Raw genomic sequence first — 26,366 nt, forward strand, 5'->3', positions numbered from 1 at the left:
AGTCCCACTCCCAGTGCCACAAACACACAAACAAAACCCTAAGAATAAACCTAAGGCTAGGAAGGACCTTTACAATAAAAACTTTAAATCTCTGAAGAAAGATTTCCAAGAAGATACCAGAGGATGGACAGACTTCTCCTGCTTATGGAGTAGAACATTACCAAGAGCAGCCTACAGATTCAGTGTTGCCTGCATCAAAATTCCAGTGTCACACTTTTTCAGCCGGGCGATGGTGGCGCACACCTTTAATCTCAGCACTCGGGAGGCAGAGGCAGGCGGATCTCTGTGAGTTCGAGGTCAGCCTGGTCTAGTTCCAGCCCAAGAACCAAAAGCTACGGAGTAACCCTGTCTCGAAAAAATTAAAAAAAAAAAAAAAAAAAATCACGCTTTTTCAAAATGAATTGGATTAGCTCTCTACAAACAAGGCATATGATGACTTGCACTATTAAATCATTCATGACTCCCATTATCCTGAAAGGTCATTTGAAATCTCCTAACTGATTTCCCCCTGAATTTACATCTTTATGTTGCAACTGGGAAGTTTATTTTATGTTACCTCATTTAACTTAGAGAAATACAAGAAAATGTGAATTTAGGTATTACCATCGTAACTTAGAAGTGAGTGTGACTCACTTTAAGTGAACTTAGAGTTCTTAAGTTCATCGTAACTTAGAAGTGAGACTGCCAGAGAAGTTCTTCCAGACACCACACGGCAGCCCTGCAGGGGAGCCTGGGTTTAGTAAAGCACACTTTGTAACTCAGGCATTTTAAAAATACTGATTAATGGTGGGTGCTATGTGTGTGTGCCTAGTTTATCAATGCACACAGCATATGCATACAGAAGCCTGCAGAGGTCAGAAGAAAGCATCAGATTCCCTTGAGCTGGAGTTACAGACAGTTCTGCACCGCTATGTGAGTCCTGGAAAGTGAACCAGGGCTCCTGGAAGAACAATAAGCACTTTTAATCACTGGCTCATCTCTCCAGCCCTATAACACGTGTGTTTGTTTGATTGGTTTTCCTTTTTTTTTAATCCAACACTCAAGCTTTATTCTGTCAGTGGTATCATCCTTAACGAAAAAGGAAAATGCATAATGAATGACTATTATAATAACTCAAAATGAATTTAATATTTTTAAGACAGTCAGGAGATAGAGAATGGCTAAAGAATGAAGAGAGGACGATCAACCAGCATTTGAACAGCACAGGGTTGGCTTATGTTTGAGTGCACGTTTGGGGATCTCAATGTGTTGCCCTCCTTCACTGGGAAAGGGTCATAGTCTCATAAGAATGAACACACACACTTTAACTCATCTCACCCTCTTTCTTAAAAAAAATTATTTATTTTTATTTTATGTGCGTTAGTGCTTTGCCTACATGTATGCTGTGTGAGGGTGTGAAATCATGGAGTTACAGGCAGTTGTGAGCTGCCATGTGGGTACTGGGAATTAAACCCAGGCCCTCAGGAAGAGTGGTCAGTGCTCTTTACCTCTGAGCCATCTCTCCAGTCTGTCTTATCCTCTCTGGGTGGTTTGATCATTTCAAACCTTCATTCTGTCTCTTTCTTGTGTTCAGGACTCCTTACCCATCCACACCCAAACTCTGAAACCTTCCTCCTCACAGTCATATCAGAATTCTGGGAATGACATCCTTCCCATTGTTCAGGATGGAAACGGAGCAAGGACATCCTCTTCATGTTCAGTAGAACATGATCTTCTCTGAATTCTTCCGCATATTTCAGAATTTGTGTTAGATACGCCAGGAACTCTTCTGATCACTTCCAAGTAAGGACCTAGAATTGCCTCTCACCTACATCAGTCCCCTTATAGGTCTCCCAGGTGCCATCAGAGATTGCCACAGGCTTCAAATTCTCACTGAAAAACCACCTGACCTTGCTGTTTCCCTCAGACAAAAGCTCTGAGTGGTCACAAAGCCCCAAACCCCAAAGCTCCGACCTGCTCCCTCTACCACCATTAGTGGCTTCTTGAATAACCCAAACACAAGCCCACACTCCATGTTGTCTGCTTTAGCTGTTCTCTCTACCTATATGGCTATGTGCCTTTTCTCTCACCTCTCCCTTCAGAGATCGTCAAACTCAATAAAGTATAACTGGAGGATGCTTCACTAAAGCATCTTCCCCTCCTCACTGGTTCCTAGTACTTGCCAACGATTCCCATGGTTCTTTCCCTGGTGTTCATCACATCTCTTACTACATTACTAGCTTAATGTCCGTCCCTGTAAGTCTTCTGTCTGCATGACAATTAAGCCTTGTGCATACTAGCACTCTTTTTTTTATTTTGAGACAGGATCTCACTAAATTACCTAGGCTAAACTTGAATTTTGATCCTCCTGCCTTGGCCTTATAAGGAAGGAGCTGATTACAGGTCCTTGCTGTTAGGTCTACTTAGATTGTCCTTTTAACAAGCACCCCTTGAGGGAAGCACAGGACCTAGAATACAACAGGTGATCAATTAACTGTTACACGGGTAAGCAATTACACTGAGAATAAACAATGTGTTTTATTTATGAATTACACATCTCTCAGGAAAGATTATGAAGCCAAGCATGGTGGTTCAAACCTATAATCCCAATATTCAAGAAACTGAGGCAGGATGATTGTGTGCTTTAGGCCAGCCCTGGGGATACAGCAAGTTCCAGATAACATTGGTGAGTTTGTCTCATGCTTAAAAGAAAGTTTGTGATGATCATATACACCTGTTATCCTACTCAATTATTGAGGAAGCTGAAGTAGGACTACTTGAGTCAGGAGATCAGGACAAGACTCGATTTCTTTTTAAAAAGAGGGGACAGAAAGAAAGAGGGACACTTGAAGTTGTAGCTTAGGGCAGGGTGCCTGCCTAATATGCAAGACCCTGAGTCAATGCTCAGCATGGTAAAACTTTTTAAAATAGGTCTGTAGTTTAAGTCAGATGTATCATATAGTTCAATATTCTTGGGTATACATTACTGTATCTTATTGGGCATGAGGTTTTTTTTTTGGATCATGAGACTTTTCTACTTGACTGTTATTAATAAGAGGCACGTGTTTTCACATGAGGAAACTGAATGACTGACTTTAGCAGCTCTAAGAGTTTTCAGTGCTTTGTTGTCTTACTGCATTGCGTGTACAATGGCTTCACTTCCTTCTGCCTTTCCAGATTTCTATGTACTTACACTGCTAGCCTCCAGAACAAAATACACAGCCAAACTTATCTATTCTCAATATAAAAGATAATTAGACTTAACTGTGAACTGTAATATTTGCCTATTCGTTGTCTTTAAAAAGAAAAAAAGATGGGGTCTCACTATGTAGCTTTGGCTGTTCCTGGAACTCACTACATAGGCCAGGCTAGTCTCCAACTCCCAGAGATATACACATCTGCCTCTGACTCTAGAGTGCTGGGGTTAAAGGCCTGCTATACCACACCTGGCTTTACACTTGGTTCTTTTGTTGTTGTTGTTGTTTTGGGTTTGTTTGTTTGTTTTTTATTTTGGTTTTGGTTTTTTGTTTTGTTTTCGAGACAGGGTTTCTCTGTAGCTTTAGATCCTGTCCTGGAAATAGCTCTGTAGACTAGGCTGTCCTCAAACTCACAGAGATCCACCTGCTTCTGCCTACCGAGTGCTGGGATTAAAGGCGTGCGCCACTGCCGTCCGGCTTCCGCTTGGTTTCTTAAACATTTTGGTTATGCACTCCCAGCTGGCCTCAAACTCAAAATCCTCCTGCAGCAGCTTCCTGTATCCTAGAAATCACAGGGATGTATCACCAAACTCAGTTTGCTGTTAGTTTTAAAGACACAGTATTTTGCCATGTTAATAAAAAAGCACTCTGTAAGCACCTTTTAAAAGGTATAATTATGCCGGGCGGTGGTGGCGCACGCCTTTAATCCCAGCACTCGGGAGGCAGAGACAGGCGGATCTCTGTGAGTTCGAGACCAGCCTGGTCTACAAGAGCTAGTTTCAGGACAGACTCCAAAACCACAGAGAAACCCTGTCTCAAAAAACCAAAAAAAAAAAAAAGGTATAATTATTAGAGATTAGTGACTAATTAGCTAGTATTCCTGTTAGATTACCTTAGGAGACTAGGTAGCATAAGTCAAATTTAATCTATTAGTAGGTTATAATAGATTTTCATCTACTCAAAATACTTCTATATGGATCAAATTTAATTACTATGAGTAATTTTTGAATATTGTATTCTCTAGTATTGCTACTGGTGTTTTTATTTTTATACGGATTATTTTTGCTTCACTGTTATTTTCTATTACATTTTGGAAATCAAGGGTTCTATCTTGCCTTGAAGAATAAATATTTATATGCTCTGTACAATGTTTCTCAAAACTTGAAATAATACATCAATAAATAACTTAGAGCTGGACCTACTGGGCAGTTAATAATCCCAGCAACATGAAAGATAAAGGCAGGGCTGGGCGGTGGTGGCGCACGCCTTTAATCCCAGCACTTGGGAGGCAGAGGCAGGCGGATCTCTGTGAGTTCGAGACCAGCCTGGTCTACAAGAGCTAGTTCCAGGACAGGCTCCAAAACCACAGAGAAACCCTGTCTCGAAAAACCGAAAAACCGAAAGATAAAGGCAGGAGGACAGACTGTCCAAGGCTGGCCTGAATTTAGGGAGGTCGAGCCAGTCTGGGTAGGCTAGGGAATACAGCATGAGGGAGCATGTATGAGGTCCTAGGTCGTCAACCACTGCAGCAGATTACATTCAGAACCCATTTTGAAGTTCATTGGTTTCCAACTTTCTCACAGAGTATCAATTAAGAAATTGAGTTTGGTCAGTTTGTTTGCAGGAGCTGTTTTATCATTTGTTTGTTTCTGAGACAGGGTCCTAGAACTCACTCTGAAAAAAAAAGAAAAAAAAGAAAAAAAAAAAGAACTCACTCTGTAATTCAAACTGGTCTCAAAGTCAAAGAGATCTGCCTGCCTCTTCCTCCTGAGTAATGGGATTAAAGGTGAGCGCCACCATACCCACTTTAATTCTATCCGGTTTTTCCCACTTTATTAGACCTGTCAAGTATATTATTTTCACCTTTTGCTTTTCAAAGACCCAGTGCCTTCTTACTCATTTATCTCTGCTTTTCACTAACACCCCTTCTTGGGCACTTCTGCCTAGATCTGCTAAGAACCAGTGAACAAAAGTATCAATTCTGACACTTGAAGGCAGACAACCAACTTACCTGGTAAATGACACCCAGAGGTGGTGGCACAGGAGAGATGTTCACATTATAGCTCAGCCTGAGTCTCAGATTACCATGACAATCATCACTTGACATCCTCCCTAATCTTAAACACTCGTTTAGGTAATTGTGTCAAGCTCCAGTGAGGCCCAACGAGATTCCCTGTAAGATGCTATGAAGTGGTAAGGGCAGGTTACACATTGTTGTTGTTATCAAACTATAATACAAGATGACTGCTTTAGCTCTCACAGATGTGCTGTCACTAATGTTCAACTTTTGGCTGTTTAGAGATGAATTTAGCCAGCATGTTGATGGTACACGCCAGCACCCAGGAGGCAGAGGCCAAAAGATCTCTCTGAGTCTGAGGCCCAGCAGTCTACACAGTAAGTTCTAGGACAGCCAGGGCTGTATAGGAAGGCCCTGTCTCAAAAGAAAATGAAGCAAAATAAAACAAAAAGATTCATTTCTCCTTTCAGATGTTAATGAGATGGCTTAATAGTTAGGAGCCTATACAGCTCTTCTGATGACCAAGTTCAGCTCCCAGAACCATACTGGGCAGCTCACAAATGCCTGTAAGTCCAAAATTCAGGGAATCTGATGCCTTCTTCCAATTTCCAAGTGCACCTGCACTCACATGTGCATACCACACATGGACACTTTTTTATTTTTATTTATTTTGTTTGTTTGGTTGGTTGGCTGGTTGATGGATGGGTTTTCTGTATGTTTGGTTGGTTGGTTTGGTTTTTCTGAGACAGGGTCTCACTGTGTAACCTTCGCTAGCCTTGAATTCATTATGTAGATCAAGCTGGCCTTGAACTCATAGAGATCAGCCTGCCTCTGCCTCCTGAGTACTAAGATTAAAGGGATGTACCGCCATGCCTGATGTGAATTCATAATTTAAAATAAAGTAATATCTTTTATAGAGGGAGCAGGGCAGGCTAGAGAGATGGGTCAGCAGTTAAGAACACTGGCTGCAACTCCAAAGGACCCAAGTTCAATTTCCAGTACCCACACTGTGGCTAACAATCATCTCTACCTCTAGTTCCAGAGGATCCAACATTCCTCTTCTGGTTTTCCGAGGCACTGCACACATTTAGTGCACAGGTAAATATGCCACAAAACATCCATACACACAATATAAAAATAAATAAAATTTTATTCATAGTTAATGTTACAAGGATTTGCTGTGCATATACTGCTAGTGAAGACTCAATGCTGTTTGTTTTGGTTTGGTGTTTCTTCTCCAAGTCCTCAAACCCATCCATCCACACTGAACTGATGTCCACTTTCATAAGCCTGTTCTCTTCTGGTCTCAGTAGAGAACACTGTGGACTATGCAATCACTAGTCAGGATCTAGAATGCCCTCCTACAGTTTTTGCAAACTGGTTTCCCATTCTTTGCTCTCCTTCCCAATGACATAGGCCTTTGCAGCTTTAACACGAACCACTAAAACAAGCTCTTTCCCCAGAGCGTCAGATACACTGCTCCCACGTTTCACAACTCACTTGCACTGCTCCCTGTTGTACCTACGAAGACCAGCTATGGTTTTAAAAACTGAAATTAAAATAAAAAACCTCCACCTTGATACTCACACCCAACCTAGCCTTGCCCTTTGTGCTGCCCACAGTCCCTGCTGGGCTGGACCACAGCCTTCTTCAAAGAAGTCTAAATTGTACACATGTGGATCAAGCCATTTAGTATCTAATGTGCACAGGCTTCATACTATTACCAATCTGCTGATTGGAGACCAATCTTCCTCCTCTTCAACATAAATCTGCAAAATGTGACTCTTTCCAAACTAAGCCTATTTAAACCATTTTATAAACGTATTTAAAGTCAAGTTAAGAAAGTATCCAATAGGACCAGTAAGATGGCTCACTGGGTAAAGAAAGCTATTTGCTATCAAGTCTGACAACCTAACCTTTAATCTCCAGAACTCACATGGTAGAACAAGAGAACCAACTCAGGCAAATTGTCCTTTCACCTCTACATGTTTACAGTGGTATATGAGCTCACACATACAAATTAATGTAGGTATGCATGCATGTATGTATGTATATATGTAAAAAGAAAGGAACTTTCCAATGGGCACCTACAAGTTTGTCTCTCAAGAATAAATAAAATGTTCTTATGAACTGGGTGATCCAAGAATGAAGGTACTCCTGCAGAATAAACAAAAGAGGCTGAGAGCTTTATGTTAAGCACATACACTTACATCCTATGAGAGTGTGTATTGGTAATTAAATGTAGATATAGGCAGGAGGTAGAGCCAGTGACTGCATAAACCTTAAGGGACAATTAAGGGACAAGTGGTGACAGAGAAATCCCAGATAGTACATTAAGGACCAAACAGTAGCAAAGGGACAGAAAGGTGCTAATGATTATTTAAGGCAACTACTAGGAACTAACTCACTCACCCAAACAAGTAGCCCACTTACCACCTGAATGACTCCGAAGGATGGAGACACACCGCCATTGCTCCACATTGGCAAGCTTACCACTGGAGCCAAACACAGTGCTGGGCCCAATGTACCTGTGTGAAAGAGGTATGAGACATGTGCTCATGGAGTATTCCAGACGCTGTTCAGGGATGCTCCCTGTAGCACAGCTTTTCATAGCAAATACAAAAATCAAAATCAGATAGTAGCTAAAGGCACCAGGTTGTTAAACAAAAGGTATGGTAACATAACCAATCATGCACTTGTAAAATGCTGCTCAACCACTGCAAATCTTAAACAGGAAATTTTTCAAGACTAAGCAAAAGAAGCAGACTACAGGACATCATCTACAATATGATACCAATACACAAAGTAAAAAATACATGTAACATACATTCTACACATGGAATAGAGAAAAGGAATATATATATACCAGAATAAAATGAAATCTTAACTATGGCTTTCTTTAGGAGGAAGGACTATGAGAGATTTCTATCTTTTACATTTCAAAATTGTATACTAAATGTTATTTATGTTGGTTATTTAAGATAGGGTATCACAAATAAATAAATAAATAAATAAATAAATAAATAAATAAATAAATAATGCCCGGGCATGGTGATGCATACTGGCAATCTCAGCACTAAGGATGGAGAAACAGTAGTATAAAAACTTCAAAGTCATCCAAGGACCTGGGCTACATGAAACCCTGTCTTTAAAAAAATAATAATAAATATAATAATCTCAGCACTCGGGAGGCAGAGGCAGGCAGATCTCTGAGTTCAAGGGTAGTCTGGTCTACATAGTGAGTTCCAGGACAGCCAGGGCTACACAGAGAAAGTCTGTCTCTAAAAGAAAAAAAGAGAAAAAAGAAAGAAGGAAGGAAAGAAGAAGAAAGAAAGAAAGAAAGAAAGAAAGAAAGAAAGAAAGAAAGAAAGAAAGAAAGAAAGAAAGAGGAAGAAACTGCATTTTTATTTGAAGACAAGGTCTGACTCATTATGTTACCCAGAATAATCTCAAACTCCTGAGTTAAAACCTATCCCTCCTGAGTAGCTGGGTCCACAGGTAGGAGAAACTATGCCTGACTCAAAAAAAGAATAATATCTTTAAGTCACTTTATAACGTTTTAATGCCCTGACTTAACAAGTAAGGAAGAAAAATCACAAGCATCACAGATACTGACTGCTTTCAGCTGAAGTATGAAATAGGGCACCCATGTTCAGAGCCTCTGTGAATGTCCTTTGCCCTTATAAAGCTGCGCTTACCCAGACAGCTCATGAGGCAGTCAAGTGGGCACAAGAAGACAGGATGACTCTGCTCTCAAAGCCGTGGTCATGACTCTGGCGGAACAATGATGCCAGGTCTGGGGCACAGCCTGAGTGGCCCAAGGTCACATGGAAAGTTTATTGTCGGACACAGTACCGGGACTCACTCTGCTTGGGAATAAAGAAAAAATTTCCTCAGATTATCCTTGATTCATTTTGAGTGCAGAGCAGGAGGTACCAGAAGGCAAGGCTACCACAAAATGAGGCAAAGAAAGTGGGCTCTGGATTCCCAGCCTCGATCCCATCAGATTTTGGCCATGTTTGTGTGTGACGGTTCTATGTGAAATTTTATTTGAATAACTAAACAAAGGAAGCTACAATGTCAACAGCTTTGTAAAGTTCAACCTTTCCTTCTCAGCTAAATCTTGTGTTCCTACAAGAAGGTAGCTGACCAGGCCAGCAGGCAGAAGCTTCCAGATTCACTCATCAGGCTTCATCTGTTTCTGACCTATGGAAATTCCTTGCTACTCATAATGTTGTGACTTCTATGCCAGGATGGAAAAGGTGACTTTGATAAAGACCAGCAAAAAAGCTTCTAAAAATTAAATGTGAAAAAGGAAAATGATGCTTACGTAGCCCGCTTCCACACCATAATCAGTTTGTCATCTCCCCCAGAAGCTAAATACATCCCACTGTTTGACCACCGCACACAGTTCACACATGCTGGGAAGAAAAAAAAAATAAGGTGATGAAAATCCAATAGGCATGTCCATTTGTATTACACAGAGTCTGCAAGAAGTAAGAAGTTTATAAACTACCTAATCTATTTATGGCATCTACTATATAAGAGTCTCAGAGAAACAATTCATTTAACATTAATCTTGTGTTATAACAAATAACCAGAACAGTCTAGAGGGGAAATATGCATAATCTGAGAATTGTGCTGAATGAAACAGACAGCTGGAGGCCTATTTCTATGAGCAGCAATAAACTTCACTATGCCCAAAGGGGTTATCTATGGATGAGATGAATTTCAACAGGGATTATTCTCAAAATGAAACATGTACTAGGAAGGCTAAGATGCCTTTTCCAGAACTTTCCAAGAAGCTGGTGAATAGAACATATAGCTCTGAAAAACCTCAATTATTCAGAGCCAGACCTTTTAAATTTGGATTTTCCAAACTTGTCAGTACAGGAGACTGACTGACGACTCTGTGTGTAGTTAAACTAAGTCCAGCAGAAGTCCCCCCCAGTCTTCTGCTAGGTTAGAGCCTCCAGGAGCACACACAGCTCAATCTTCAGGAGATATGGAATATGATGTGGACCCTAACAAAGTTGAAGCCTATGCATGGCCTGTGAGCAACTTATGCTCTAGACCCAGTGACTATGAGAGGCTTGCTGGGAGGGTAAGAACACACAAAGCAGAGGAAGGGACTCAGAACCACACTAGTAACTGTCAATGGGACTAAGGTGTTGCATACAAGGAAGGAAAACATGAAATTGTCCAATCTAAGGGGTCCTGGCAGAGAGACTCTTATTGACACAGCACAATCTGAGACATCTGGTGAGTTGTCTCGTGTGTCCCTTCCCCAGAACGACTCTACTGTGTCCAGGTCGCTGGCCCCAAAGCCCCATGGAATCAGGCAGTAACGACTCATGAGCAGGAAATCACCAGAGGTACCTGCAGACTGTCCAAAGATGGTTCTGTGGGCGGGCCGAGTCTTCTGCTGAATAACTCACCCAGGTGTGCAGCCAACATCTGTGCCTTCAGACAGCAGGCCGAGGGGAGTTAACGCCGCACGGGGCCTTATCTTTCTAATTACAAACACATGTGCTAACCTTGGGCACTCTGCCAACACGCAAAGCCTGCAAAGGGCCACTCTGTAATACCTAAGTGATTGTCCATCTGGCAAAGCATCTTGGGAATACTTTCATCCTTCTCGTCATCCTCCTGGAGGACTGGAGACATATTCCAGATCACAACCTTCCCAGAATCCTGCCCTGGAATGAAGGAGCAAAAACAAGCTCAATATGCAAGGAGTGGAAATTTGATATTGATTATATTAACTATAGAAAATGCTCATTTAGTTTCTAAAAATCTTGATTATATTAACTATAGAAAATGCTCATTTAGTTTCTATAAATCATACTTGGCTAGATCTAAGCAGACTTATCTTGAATTATTAAAATAAACTATACAAAAGGTGAGGGAAAATAAAGGACCTACAGGGACCCAAAAGAGAGGGGATTCAATAGTAGCTGAAGCCAGCCTGAAATGAATACTGACTGAACTACAAATTAGGAGGGGACAGAGCCCCTGTCTGGCCTCTGAGGTTCTCATCCCTATCCAGAACACAGAGTCCTCATCTACAAAATAAAGAGGAAGAAAAGTCCCTATCCAGGCCCCTTTCAGGTCTGTGCATGAACACTGAGGAAAAGGAGAAAAGCGCAGTCCCTACCAGGGTCTCCCTCCCCTTCAACGTGCTGCCTGGATCCAGTGGCTGTTTCCAGAACTGATTTGACGCTTTGAGACCCAAATCTGAAATATGCCCTGAACATAGGAAAATGGGCTCATTACCTTCTTATCTGCCCTTTGTAGTCACCTATAGATGGAGATCAACCAAAAGAGGGAATTCAGGAGGGTCATAAATTGATGCCAACTGTGCTGAAAAAATCTATCTATACATTTTACTAATTATTTGTTTTCCATCTCCATAACACAAGTCACCAAAAAAAAATGTCTGGAATGGATGTTCCAAAGTGATTATGAAATGCTTGAAACCGCCTCTCAGTCAATCATGTAAAAATATTGCCTAAATATTTCTCCTAGACCTGAGAAAAAAGCCGCCTCAACCATAACCTCCTTGCACCTATCATGGGGCAAATGGCCACTATGAAGTTATCCTGTAGCACCCTGAAGAGGTGCAGGGTCAGGAGTCCTAAGTCAATACTACTACTTACCACTATAAAAGCTTGGTTTTCTTGCACAAAAATAGTATTTGTTGTCTCTCCAAACGGAGCCATCTTACCTCAAGATTACAACAGATGCTGAATAAAGCACGCTGCTAATACTATGAATATTTTTAAATGCTCTGGGCATTCTTGCTTTCTTTCTCAGTAACACAGTCAAATCCCTTTGTCCAGAAAAGACACAGTTAGCTACCCACTCCTCTTTTCAACTGAACAGAACACCGACAGAATCTTTGCCTCTGTAGCTGATCTGTATCTAGGGGGCCACTTGCCAATTTATATTGAATAATCCTGGGTGTAGGGACACAAATTCATTCTAGCTTTAACTTAATAAAAATAGTAATAATTAGAACAAGCGAGATTCACAATAATTATAAGATCATCTTACAGGCTGGGCAGTGGTAGCACACGCCTTTAATCCCAGCACTTGGGAGGCAGAAGCAGGAAGATCTTTGTGAGTTTGAGTCCAGCCTGGTCTACAAGAGCTAGTTCCAGGACAGGCTCCAAAGCTACAGAGAAACCCTGTCTCAAGAAGAAAAAAAAAAAAAATCATCTTATAGACCCAAAAAAGTAGTACTTCACTTTGTAGTCTAGGCTGGCCTAGAATTCATATCTTCCTGTTTTCCCAGTGCTGAGATCACAGACCTGTGCCACTATATCCAGCTCAAAAAAAAAAAAAAAAGTTTGTGATTTAACCTGTTCAAATGTGCATTTTAAACTAAGTTACAGCCATACTGCAAGGCAACAAGTTGTCTCTTTACAGTTAACCATGGAACACAAGGAGAAGAGCATGATAGCATAGAAGTGACGTTCACACTACAAACATACCTTGTCCTCCAGTTGCAAACTTGGTCCCATCAGGGTGAATATCAACTGAAAATATCGGCTTGCCTGGAAACAAAGAGAAGCACATCTAGCTTGGTTTGGTTTTTGTTCACTGGAAAACAACAACGAATCCTCAATTTTTTAAATATTGATTTCTCAAATGACATCTCTAACTTTTACACCTAGGACAAGACTACAGGCTACAGATAAAATTACCTACGAGTAAGAATAAAGAGATCTAACAGCTTTAGTTAGTCAAACTGCTAAGGACTCACTAAGCAACATTAGACAGCTGTAACCCAACAGAGACTAAGCACGTCATCACTGAGGGACCTAAATATACAATGGCTATGAACTGTTTGCAGTAAGAGTTCCAGTCAAAAGTTCCTATGACCTGAGGACATCTCCCTGTAATGTGGGTCTCTACTTGGCAACAGCTTGGAAGGAAGGGCACTCTCCATCCCTTCTGACTGCTGGCCGAAAGGCTCATTACAGTGTAGGGCCCTCTCTTCCCTACTGGTTCCTCAAAGTGGTCCTCTAAGTCTATACTACACACTCAATCTTGGAAGGAAGCTCTAAAGACTCAGAATGTTCTGAAGGGAGATGAAACAGTCTATACTGCAATGAAGTTTCTTAAAACTTAGAAAGTAGGGCTGGAGGGGTGGCTCAGAGGTTAAGTGCACTGGCTGCTATTCCAGAGGTCCTGAGTTCAATTCCCAGCAACCACATGGTGGCTCACAACCATCTGTAATGAGATCTAGTCTAGTGCCCTCTTCTGGCATGAAGGCAGAACAATGCATACATAACAAATAAACCTTAAAAAAAAAAAACTTAGAACGTAAATAACAAAAACTTTAGGAAATTCCTAACAGACACAATGTCTTCCTGCCTCCCCAACTTTTTTTTAAATTTTGTTTCAGCAATATAACTTTATTTATTTATATATTTTGTTTTGTTTTGTTTTGTTTTTGTTTTTTGTTTTGTTTTTTGTTTTGTTTTGTTTTGTTTTTCGAGACAGGGTTTCTCTGTGGCTTTGGAGCCTGTCCTGGAACTAGCTCTGTAGATCAGGCTGGTCTCAAACTCACAGAGATCCGCCTGCCTCTGCCTCCCAAGTGCTGGGATTAAAGGCGTGCGCCACCATCGCCCGGCTAGCAATATAATTTTAAAAAAATATTTATTTATTATGTATACAATATTCTGTCTGCGTGTATGTCTGCAGGCCAGAAGAGGGCACCAGATCTCATTACAGATGGTTGTGAGTCACCATGTGGGTTGCTGGGAATTGAACTCAGGACCTCTGGAAGAGCAGGCAATGCTCTTAACAGCTGAGCCATCTCTCCAGCCCCCTCCCCAACTTTTTATAAGCAATAAGGCCTACTAAGACTTTCAAACTAGCTGAACTGCCTAAAGGAGGCTCAGACCAACTGAGGAAGCTGGAAGAAAGACTTCCCTCCATGTCGAGCTGCCTGCAGGCTGTGTGGTGCACTCCAGGTTTCCAGCTTTCAAGAGCTGTCACCCATGCAGGGGTGGGCTTTTGGAGATGCAGCTGTCTTTGAGCCTTCCGTGATCTTGTATACAACCCCTCATCCATAGTCCTATACATAACCCAAAAAAACTCACTGGTTCACTAAGGTGGACTTTGATGGTATCCTTACTTTGCATGGTCATATGGGGTAAGTAGACATTCGCTCACATCCCACCAGAAGTAGTGCCCTACAACACAGAGAGTCCACCTCTCAGCATTTCCATCTAGACCTCTGTTAAAAGTGTATACTCTGTTAAATTGGATGTTCAGTTCCTGAGGGTAAAGAGTTAAAGCAGGTCCTCAGAGACCACAAAGGGCCCCTCTGAACTCAAGCCTTGCTGAGGAAGTTTATGGCTTGCAGGGTGGACCAAGTCAGGCAAAGAAACCAAAACCAGGTAGTCTGTGAAAGGTAATCTAAGGACCTTGTGCCTAGTGGGTATTTGTCCATCTCCCTGGTCTGCTTCCAAGGTCAAAAGTACAAAAGCTGCGTGAGACATAGTAGCTGCTACTGAGTTCATACTCAGTACTGTGAATGACAGGTTAGAAGTGTGACAGTCAACCCAGCATCAGTAATTGCTGTTATAGACAAGGGATGAAAGTCATCAGTTCTATATGACTCCTCAAGTAAGGTGGGAGTCCATGGTGTTCACCTGAGGGAGAGCTGTAAACCCTGTCAAGGTCCCCATGCCAGGGTGGAAAATACAATGTGGTACTCAAAGGCAGTAACCAATATGGGTCCTTGGTCATGCCCTTTGGTATCATCTTCCAGAGTCTTATCCACGCCATCAAATCAAGCATGAACCCCCCCAACACAGTGAAATACATTTTTATTTTTACTGGTCACTAAGTGGTAGTGGAAGAAACAGCTGTGCAAGACCACTACAGAACAGGTGTACCAAATATGAACAGAAACCTTTGGAAAGTTTGGAAATCACACTACGTGCTCCATGGTCTCAAATGCTGAATTCCAAATTAACAAAAGCTAACACAATAGACCCTCATCATCATACTGACAGCCCTTGCCTGGCCCCCAAGTCCCTTCAGTGATCTCCAGGCTAATGGAGAGCCAGAACTCTACCCAAATTGGCCAAGTCTAGACAAGCAACTGCTTGGTGCCTTTCTGGAGCACGCATGCACACACACACACACACACATGTTAAAATTATCTTGGAAACTGGGCACACAGCAGCCTTGGGCCTCGTTTTCTCTGACATGGGTTATCCTTTTATTCCTGGACTTCATGAGATAAGCCCCAACAGCTCACACACTCAATAACTCTGAAAGAACAGACCTGGCAGTGGGTGCACTTAGGGGTGGGAGGTGAGAGGACTTGCAAGTCAGTCTTCCCCCAGATTCCAGACACGGCAGATCTTAATTAGTTTTGTCTTATTCTTCAAGAAATGAACCCATGGACAGGCAAGATAGCTCAGGTAAAAGTGTTTTCCACCAAGCCTGATAACCTGAGTTCAATCCTTAGAACTCACATAGTGGGAGAACCAACATGGGAAAGCTGTCCTCTGACCTTCACACACACACTGTGGTACATGAGAGCACACAAACATAGATATATACATACATACAATCATACATAATATATATACAAATACACACGTTTTAAAAAAAATTAAAAAAAAGAAAAGGATGGAGAAAACTAAACAGTGGCACAAAGGAAGGCACATCCTGAAAGCAAGGTGAGGAAGAGCAGAAGGGCTCCACCTGGGTGCCTTGTCAATGCACCCCACCCAGGGCCATACTGGCATGCCCATGCTCTTCTTGGCATCACACCCAAAGGCTAACGGACAGGAAGGAAGGGACTCCAAGTCAGTAGCTTTCATGCCTACCCAATCTTCTTAAGAAGAGACCCTCAAGGCTTAAGAAACCAGAAAGACATCTGGAGCTGTGGGCCTAACCTCAAGTCATGCAGGTACTTTTTTCTAGGGGCTATGGCACTCGGCACTAAGCCAAGGCAGTGAGTCCTGCCAAATATCAAGGTACAGTAGCAAATCAGCACCAAAAAGTCCTGTGGCATTCAGGACAGACGACTTTTCCAAGTGTGATAAGGACAGCAACTACTGGGGGCTTCCTGGGCATGAAGAGCTAGGGCCATGCTGGACACACCTGGTAAATGCTGTCTCTCCAAAGCTGGATCAATCCTCACTCGCAGAACATGCTTTCGCACATCTGATCTGCCCCTAAAATTCTATAGGGGACTCAGTCCAGGCATTTCCTAAATTTTATACCACTTCCTGGGATAAATACTCTAACACTGTCATTTTACACTACAAAGGAACAATTTTCCCAAGCCATACAGCATCCAGCTCTAAAGCCTGAGGCTTCGAATACTGTGATATAGTACCTAACTAAGCAACATAATCTACCACTGCTGTGAACAGGAAGGTAGCAAAGAAGGATACAAGAGTGGGTCAGAGCATGAAAGTGTCCTCATGGCACAAGGTGAGCTTTAGACCTGCTGTGCTGGACATACCCCTTCAGGCCCTTGGACTCCGTCAGCAGGTCCCAGTAAAACACAACTTCCCAGGACTCCTGCTCCTCTGTACCTCCTTTGCCTAGGGTTGGGACTGGTCCAGTACTAAGCTGAACCTTTTGCTGTCTGGAGAAATTCAGTTCCCAGTTCAACTACCATGCTTCGAAAAGGCCTCGGCTGTCCAAAGAGAGTGGATTGATGAGGACACACAACAGTGAGCATCAAGACCCTGAGCACAAACAAGCTGAGGCGTTCTAGTCACAAGCTGCTGAAGCATCCATTCCAGTAGACACAGTAAATGTGAGGAAATGTCAACCTAATGAGCCTTGTCAACTTGTGGAATCCTAAGCAAATCATAAAAGTGGTTGTTTTAAGTCAGTAAGGCTAGAGAGTAGTATGTCACACAAGGGATAATCCAAAATGCCAATCTACCAATCTACCTTTCGGCTTCAGACAACTTAAGATAAGCAAAAAAAAAAAAAAAAAAAAAAAAAAACTCTATATCTTGTTACAGGCATATCAGGGAAGAATGGTTTTCTGTCCTGTAACCATTCTTGTTACCCAAGAAGTCGATGACACAGATACCAGTTATAGCCTAGTCCTTTAGAACACATACATTAAAGCATCACCTAGATGCTTTCTCACCCAATCCATTAATAAATATCCACAGTGTGCCTAATATAAAAACACACATAGTAAGATAGCCCTTACTTATGGAAGCTCCCAGAATTAAAGATAATCATACAAACCTAAGTGGAAAGATATACAGTGACAGAAAGCTATCGTCTTTTAAAAAAAAAAAAAAAAACCCACTTAACTTAGCCTGGGGCTTCCTTCAGAAGTAAGAATTAAATCCCAACAGTTGAAGGCAAGTCAACCAGAAGGGTGGGATCAGCCAGAGGACACATAGCATCGAATCAAGAAGCAGCCTAATATGCTGCCCCAGAGTTCATGAAGTAAGCACAGTTGGATGAGGACACATCCAGGAGCTTAGACATTATTCAAAAGTCACATTTCAAAGAAGCAATGCCAAGGTCACACCATGGCTCAACAAATGCTATGTGGAAAAACAGGGGGGTTTCAAGGCGCTCCAGAGGAAGATGGAAATAAAGACTAGGAACAGGTTTAGACTTTAATGTTGGCCCTCTCTGGACTGACTCTTTAGTTCTGCCTCCTATCTTATTCAACTTTGGTAAATTGTTTAATTTTCCCAAACACCAACTTTCTAATCTGTACAAGTGGTGAGGACATGCTCAGCTCACACACACCTGCTCTTTGTGGACAGACAAATCAAGATACTATATCACAATGCTTCTAAGATGCATCTACTTCATAATTTAACATTTGCAAGACCAGAATACACTTTAGTGAAAAGTATGACTGGTTTCCTGACCCATTCTTTCTTCCTCACTGTAGGTTAAAGGAAGTACAGAGGTGGACCCACACAGCACTGCCTGACCACAGAACCTAGACCTCTCAGGCCTGGGAAAGCAGCCACTACACCTTCTCATGGGAAGGACCTTAATGAAGGGCTCTTTGGGCTATAGGAATGGATCTTATCAGTTTGGTCGGCTAAAGAACTTTTCCTTTGGCACAGCAAGATAAAGAAATTCCCAACTACCTCCAACTTCAGGCCTTTCTTTGCCTAAAGGCAGAGACAACAGATAAATTAGCATAAACCCTTAACTCTAGCAATGTTGGGCAGTGAGGTAGTTTGAATGTAACTGGCCCCATAAACTCATAGGAAGTTGCACTGTTAGGAGGTGTGGCCTTGTTGAAGTAGATGTGGCCTTGTTGTAGTATGTCACTGTGGGGGTGGGCTTTCAGGTGTCATATAAGCTCAAGCCACGCCCAGTGTCAGTTCACTCCTGTTGCCTACAAATCAAGATGTATAATTCTCAGCTACTTCTCCAGTACTATGTCTGCCTTCACACCACCATGTCGCACCATGATGATAATGGACTAAACCTCTGAAGATGTAAGTCACTACAATTAAATATTTTTCCTTTATAAGAGTTGCCATGTGAGGAGGGGGGAGAGGCTGGAGAGATGGCTCAGAGATGCCTGCTCTTCCTAGATGTCCTGAGTTCAAGTTCAATTCCCAGAACCCACATGGTAGCTCACAACCATCTATAATGAGATCTGGTGCCCTCTTCTGGCCAGCAGGCATATGCCGGCAGAACACTGTATACAAAATAAATAAACCTTAACAAAAAAAGAGTTGCCATAGTCATTGTCTCTTTGCTGCAATAGAAACCCCAAGACCGCACTATCTTTTCTCAAGTCAACCTGAACTAGAACACTCCTGCATACTCATCACAAGCCATTTCTTCTCCAAGGATTTGTTCCAGATCACCCCTATTCAACCCTCACAAGACCCTACTGAATAGTCAGGCAGAAAGTCACATGCCTTTAATGCCGGAACTTGGGAGGCAGGGGAAGATGGAAGTTTGAGGCCAGCTGGTCAGTAGTCAGTAGCTGAGGGTTGTGATGCTCTGGGTTCAGACTCTAGTGTCAACAACAAAATAAATTTTAATAAATCAATTAACCATATCCTCCTAGGCTCCCTAGTTTATTTCATTGTTCTTGGTGTCTGCCCTTCATTGTTCTTGGTGTCTGTCCTTAAGCCAGTCTCATATGGTGTTCATTACTATCGCTTCGCTTTATTTCCATCACAAAGTATAAGATCTCCAACTTCATTCTTTTAAGGTTATTTTGCTTATTAAGAAATCGTTAGAGCCAGGCAATGGTGGTGCAAGCCTTGAATCCCAGCAGTGAGGAGGCAGAGGCAGGCTCTGAGTTCAAGGATAGTCTGGTCTAGAGAGTGAGTTCCAGGACAGGCAGGGCTTCACAGAGAAACCCTATCTGGGGGGGTGGGGGGGAGAGGAATCCTTAAATTTTTAAAGAATTTTTAGAAATGGCTTTTCTCGGGCTGGAGAGATGGCTCAGTGGTTAAGAGCATTGCCTGCTCTTCCAAAGGTCCTGAGTTCAATTCCCTGCAACCACATGGTGGCTCACAACCATCTGTAAAGAGGTCTGGCGCCCTCTTCTGGACTTCAGGCATACACACAGGCAGAATATTGCATACATAATAAATAAATAATATTTAAAAAAAAGAAAGAAATGGCTTTTCTCCTAGCAGAAAACACTATCAGAGTTTTGATTAAAAAATTATCATTAAACTTGCTATGGGATTTTTTGTTTGGAAGTGTTTCCCTAGGTAGCTCTGGCTGACCTTGAACTCACAAAATGCCTGCTTCCACATCCTGAATGCTAGAATTACAGGTGTGCACCACCACTCCTGGCTTATCTTCACTTAGTTCTAAATTTCAGTATTTTTTTGAGCCAAGTTTTATTGGGCACTTGCTAAGGCAGAATGCAATGAGTGAAAGAAAAGCCTTAAACTAACCCAAACCCCAATTCCCAGGACATTCACAGCTTGTTTCAGGCTAATCTTCCCAGTGAGCTGTTAGACCACAAAATCAAGAGAGCTAGGTATGATGTTGTGAACCTGTAGTCCTGACAAGGAGACCTTTTAATGGGGAGAAGACTGTGTGTCCTTGAAACTCAGGAAGTAAAAAACTTGTAAGTTTCAGCAAGTACTGACCAGGTAAGGACTGATGATTAAACACAAGACTCTCTCAGACCATTGACTGCAGTGAGCTACACTGAGCTATCTACAGTCCTGCAGTGAGTTAACCCTGGGATCCAGCTTTCAGGAGCTGTCGCTCTCACTAGCACAGGATTTTGGCAATTTGCTCTTTCAGTCATTTCTGCTTCTGGAAGGAAACCTTCATCATGGGCTTTTAAAAAGCACCAATAAACTCATTGCTTTACCAAGATGAACTTTGATGGCATCTCCACTTTGGTCTGTTGTTGATTCCTTAGCTGAGTTGGACAGACATTTCTTCACATCTCCCCAGGGATATAGCCACACAGAGCACATGGTAGAAGAGAAATGAATCTTGTAAGCTGTTATCTGACCTTCAATGCACTCTGCGGTAAACGTACATAAACACCCTGCACACAAAAATGTAACAAAAATAAAACCAATACACAAAAAACAACAAATTGGGCCTCATTAAAAATTAGTGTATGTACATCAAGGGGTACTTATTACCAATAGCATGAAAAGAAAAGACATGGGAGAAAGCATTTGCAAATGGCATCTGGTAAGAGATTGAAAACAAACAAACAAAAACCAACCTCAAAAAAATGGACATAGGAAGGTTGGAAAGGTAACTCAGCAGTTAAGAGTACTGGCTGCTCTTCCAGAGGACCCAGGTTCAATTCTCAGCATCCACATAGCAGCTCGCAGCTGTCTACAACTCTAGTTTTAGGTATCTGACACTGTCTAGTTTCTGTGGGCAGACACTTTCTGATTCCTGTGGGCAGCAGGCACACATGTGGTGCACAGACATACATACAGGCAAAACACCTATACACATAAAAATAAAAATTAAAACATTTAAAACAAAAACCGAACAGAGGCCTAAAGAGATGGTTTGGTGGCTAAGAGCACTTGCTGTTCTTTGTGAGGACCTAAATTCAGTTCCCAGCAGCCGTCAGGCAACTCCTAACATCTATGACAACTGTGGCAACTCATGATCATCTACTGCAGGAAACTCCATCCATACATAGCTGCACTCATGCACAGACACATACCTACACATAATTTAAAAATAATAAAAGCAACTTTTAAAAAATAAATAATAAACATGGGACTTAAATACACATTTTTCCCATGAAAACATGAACTGCCAGGAAGCAGTGAATGGCAAGATGCTCATTCTCAGCAATCCTGAAATCCAAATCACAATAAGGCACCTATCATGTCACTTTAGTCGTAACAAAGGTTACTATTCAGCAAGCTATAAAATGACAAATATTGGCAAGGATGTGGAGGAAATGGAAACTTTATTGGGATTTCAAAAATGTTAAACATGGCATCACCACATGAAAGTTTGAGGACTAATTAGAAACAGAATAACCATGATGATCCAGCAATTCTACTTTTAAATACTTACCAAAATAAGCTAAAAGCTGTATCTCAAGAAAAAAAAAAGTCAGCGTGAGTTATATTATAAAGCAAGACTGGCTCAAAATACAAACAAAAGAAGAGTGCTGGAGAGATGGCTCAATAGTTGGAAGGACTGGCTGCTCTTCCAGGTTTCACCCACATGGAGGCTCATAGCCATCTATAATTTCTTCCTAAGGGATCCAATGCCCTCCTCTAGCTTCCAAGACTATCAGGCACATAGATAGTGTAGACATACAATCAGGCAAAAATACCCATACATATAAAAATTTTAAAACTTTATTTAAAACAAAAAAATACAACTATGCACATTCTTAAAAAGACCAAAAAAAAGAATATTATCTGTGGTAAAGTACTTGCCTAGCATGCATGAAGTCCTGGTTCAACAGCCAGGATTGGAGGGAAGGTGAATGCATGCATGCATGTATGTATGTATGTACGTATGTATTGAGAATTAGAATTCTTGGGGAATAGTTTCACCTGTGTTAAGCATTCTTTTTTTTTTTTTCTTTTTTTTTTTGGTTTTTTGAGACAGGGTTTCTCTGTGGTTTTGGAGCCTGTCCTGGAACTAGCTCTTGTAGACCAGGCTGGTCTCGAACTCACAGAGATCCGCCTGCCTCTGCCTCCCAAGTGCTGGCATTAAAGGCGTGCGCCACCACCGCCCGGCATGTGTTAAGCATTCTACAAGGCCAACTGACTGTTAAAGAGCTAGAGTATAACAAATTGGGAGCCAAAGTTATCTTGTGTTATATTTACCCTTAACAGCCATGTATTTCCCATCTCTAAGTGACCTAACATCCTTGTGATTAGGTAAAGAATTTTAAATTATACAAACAGTCCCCCAGTTTCCACCAACTCAAACATCTGAGGCTTACAACAGAGACTTCCCATGCTTTGCTATAACTACCTCCTCAATGTTTCCACCAATGTATTTGAAAAATGTCTTGATTTATAACTTTCTTTGCTCTGTTACTATGAGAACTTAATCAAACTTTTGCCCCATTGGAACATGGTATTTGGGGTAACCTCAATCCACTTCCCAGGCTATGGTCATTCATGTGGCTCCAGAATAAACTCTCTTAGTCTCTTGAAAGCTGTGGGTTTGCCTTAAATGTACAGACATACTGTATATGATTTGTTATACTGCCTCTCAGTTATATAATACTCTATATACTATTCAGATGCAAACACATTATATAAAATGAATGATGTATAATACAGATGCAGTATTCCTTATCTGAAACACTCGTGACTGTTTCAGATTCTAAGAACTCACTATCCAGACCAGGCTAGCTACAAACTCATAGTTATCTGACTGCCTCCTGGGTGCTGGTATTAGAGGTGTGCCCCACTAGAGTCTAACTTTATATGTATAACAAGTTCTTTTGGGAATTGGATCCAAGTCACAATAGGAGATTCATTTCTACTTTACATACACAGTATCTTAAATCATATCCCATGGTATGGAATTTCTACATTGTGGCATCACAGTGGCACTGAAAAAACTTTGAATTTGAAGCATCCTGGATTTAGGTTTAGGGACACTCAACCTCTATATATGCACATATGCCCATGAACTACTCTATGACTACAAGATTATCAACTCATTCAGATATAATCATCTCTCGCCTAAATCACCATACATCTTTCCAAGAGTCTCTAGCTCCCTCCTCCTCCCGTTGTGGTATAGCTATTCCCTCTGGGCATAGCATGACCGTGACCATCAGGAAGCAGAGAGTTCAGTGGTAACCTAGAGAATACCTTGCCCCTAAAGTCACAGCAAAGAAATAAGCAAAAATATGCAGTGACGACCAGGTCAGTTATGGCAAGGTCAGCGATGAGGTCTATGGTTAGCAGCAATGGAGCTATTACAATTCGCTCACAAAAAAGAAGGGTAGAGTCACAGGATCCTACCCTGAGATTCCCCTTGAATTCCTTCCTGTCTCACAGCTGTGTGGAAGGCACTTGAGCATACAGGAAGTAGCAAGCTGACTGGTGCAGCTCTCATGTTTGTCACTGTGCTCCTATAACCGACCTCAATAAATGAATTGTTTCATCAACCTGGCCTTGTATGAAATTGTTTCTCTGGTCTATCAGTGCCCCTATCTGTGGTAAACAGATGTATGGATGTTTTAGTGTCTTCCTAGAAATTCACATACTCTTCCAGTTTACCCTCAGTACCTCCCTTCCAAGAGCCTAGTCAAATCACCCCCTATGCACCCATTATTTTTTTCTGGACTCACCTCTGGGGTTCTTAGCCTTGACATTGCTCACACCACAATGCCATCAGCTCTTTTCAAAACACCAGGCAGTTCTGGTAGATCTAAACTAAACTGTGCTTCCCTCATATGGCACTTGCCACATCTCTCTCAAGAATGTTGTGGAGGCAGCCCCTGCCTACAGGACTCGGTACAAGATAAAGTGTGGTGCTAGCACCAAGATAGCTTCCAGCAATACTTATTTGGATAGGTGCTGTCCTCAGCAAGGTCCACTCCATTCAGCGACTGTGCACATAAGAGTACAAAGGCCGACCCCTCATAGTCTGACTTAGGAGAATTCAGCTCCGTACATACCCGCATAAAACCATCTGTGACTATCAGAATCATTACCAACTCAATCAAACATAAGCATCTCTTGCCTGGATCACCAGAAGAGCTTCCTAAGAGTCTCTCAGCTCCCACTTCCTCCTGTTGTGATATAGCTACTTCCTCCCCACAAGGCCACCTGTGGCTTTCGCTCTGCCTCCATTCCAAATAACCATCTGTTAGTAACACCTTTCAAATTTACACTTGTATGATTCCCAAGAGTGCTCCCCAATAATCCTCCCATGTACAAAACTCTCAGGCAGGCAACTTTTGTAGCAAAGTATTTGCCTAAATATTAGATTCTTACTCAGGCTTTTCTCAAAGCATGTTTTATTTATAATCTTCCTACTCAAGGTGGTAACAGTAGCACATATATGTAGTCCCAGATATGTGGGAGGCAGGAGGAGGATCTCTTGAATTTAAAGCTGGAATTCTCCTATGCACATCTCTCCCTAGTGTTGCTTTTGTCTCTCTATCTGTTGTTCCTCTCCACACCAACCTACCCGCTCCCTGTAGATGGCTCTTGCTCAGGATGTCTCTGCTCTCTGGCCTTACCTGCAATGCTGTTGTCCTTGCCATTTTTCACATGACAACATACTTGTTATCATCAAACTTACCAGGCAGACACTGATGGTTTTCCACCCTTCTTTTAGTACACAGTAGTCATCACTTGCTAAGCGACTACTCTGGAAGTCCTCTCCCTATACCATCTCTTTCCTGTGAACAAGATACCCACCCCAGGCTCCCTGGATGGATGACTTCAGTCTGGGATGCTGTTTAGTTTCCTACTGTTTCTACCTCTTAGCCCACTCCCTGACACACAGTTAGCCCTTGGTATTTGTCAAATGGGTAGATTTATTATATTCTCTGCAGGATGATCTTTGGAAAGTGCCATAGACCTGACGTCTGCTCCAACAAAGTCTATGTTTGGTCCTTAAAGGAGACTTACTGTCCCTTTTGTCTATTCCTCACTAAGTGTGATGCTTCCCAGAGCAGTCTCCCTATAAACTTTGTCTTATGTTGGTTAATACATCAAGCAGATGTTAGTTTTAGGAACAAGTTTTGACCTAAATGGGTCTTATTTTTGCCAGGGGAGAGGTGACTGTCAGTCGTTTGCTATCTGTTCTATTTACTCATTTCCCTTTTTTTTTAAATATTTATTTATTTATTATGTATACAATGTTCTGTCTGTGTGTATACCTGCTGGCCAGAAGAGGGCACCAGACCCCATTACAGATGGTTGTGAACCACCATGTGGTTGCTAGGAACTGAACTCAGGACCTTTGGTAGAGCAGGCAATGCTCTTAACCTCTGAGCCATCTCTCCAGCCCCTACTCATTTCCCTTCTTAAAATAGAACATGACCCGGCTTTAGGGTTCTTATACTGTAAATCAGAACCCCGTATGTGAAAGCCACAAAAAATTTAGCAACAACAAAAGGTTTCCAATAGCACAATGATCAAAAACTCAAGATCAAACCTGTAGGGTTCTGAGTATTTCCAGCGGTTCTTGCCTATGTTCCCCTGCACAACATCACTGCAGTCTCGGTTCTAAACATACAACATACACACTTCTCACTCACTAGGCATTCAATCACAAAGCAGTACCCCTTGAAACAGCTCAGATTCAAGATTATTCTGTTAGGAACCATTCTTTTACTGTGCAGACAATGTTTTTGGCTTATAGAAAAATACTAGTTTGGACTGTTGTATTAGAATGTTTGACTTTAAAGTTGCTATTTGAATTACTGATTTCAGTTTCACAAGAAACCATTTAATGAGTTTGGGCTTAGAATTAGAAAAATTCCTAAAATGTCCCTAAAGAAACTTCTGCCATTTTGCATTATGTGTATATAGGAAGTGGTTTTCAGCACTGAAAATTATAAAAACAAACTATCAATTCTGAAAGAGGTCAAAGATTCATTACATCACACAGGATCAACTGCTGAACTGATTCAGTTCTTCATTTAAAAGTAAGCAAACATGCCGGGCGGTGGTGGCGCACACCTTTAATCCCAGCACTCGGGAGGCAGAGGCAGGCGGATCTCT

At 41.8% G+C, this 26,366-nt stretch overlaps 1 protein-coding gene across 3 annotated transcripts in view; it reads right to left on the reverse strand.

Moving 5' to 3' along the window:
• Positions 1-26,366, reverse strand: part of LOC130871573 (protein HIRA) — a 107,672-nt gene that overhangs the window by 73,816 nt on the left and 7,490 nt on the right. For 2 of the 3 annotated variants that reach the window (XM_057765044.1, XM_057765045.1), the window contains exons 2-5: positions 12,690-12,752; positions 10,782-10,892; positions 9,524-9,614; positions 7,627-7,721 (exon numbers count right to left, since the gene is read on the reverse strand). In XM_057765044.1, the coding sequence (XP_057621027.1) occupies positions 7,627-7,721; positions 9,524-9,614; positions 10,782-10,892; positions 12,690-12,752 (360 nt within the window). The other variant, XM_057765046.1, reaches the window with a different exon arrangement.

Source organism: Chionomys nivalis, chromosome 3, assembly GCF_950005125.1.
Source record: "Chionomys nivalis chromosome 3, mChiNiv1.1, whole genome shotgun sequence".
Classification (NCBI taxonomy): Eukaryota; Metazoa; Chordata; class Mammalia; order Rodentia; family Cricetidae; genus Chionomys; species Chionomys nivalis.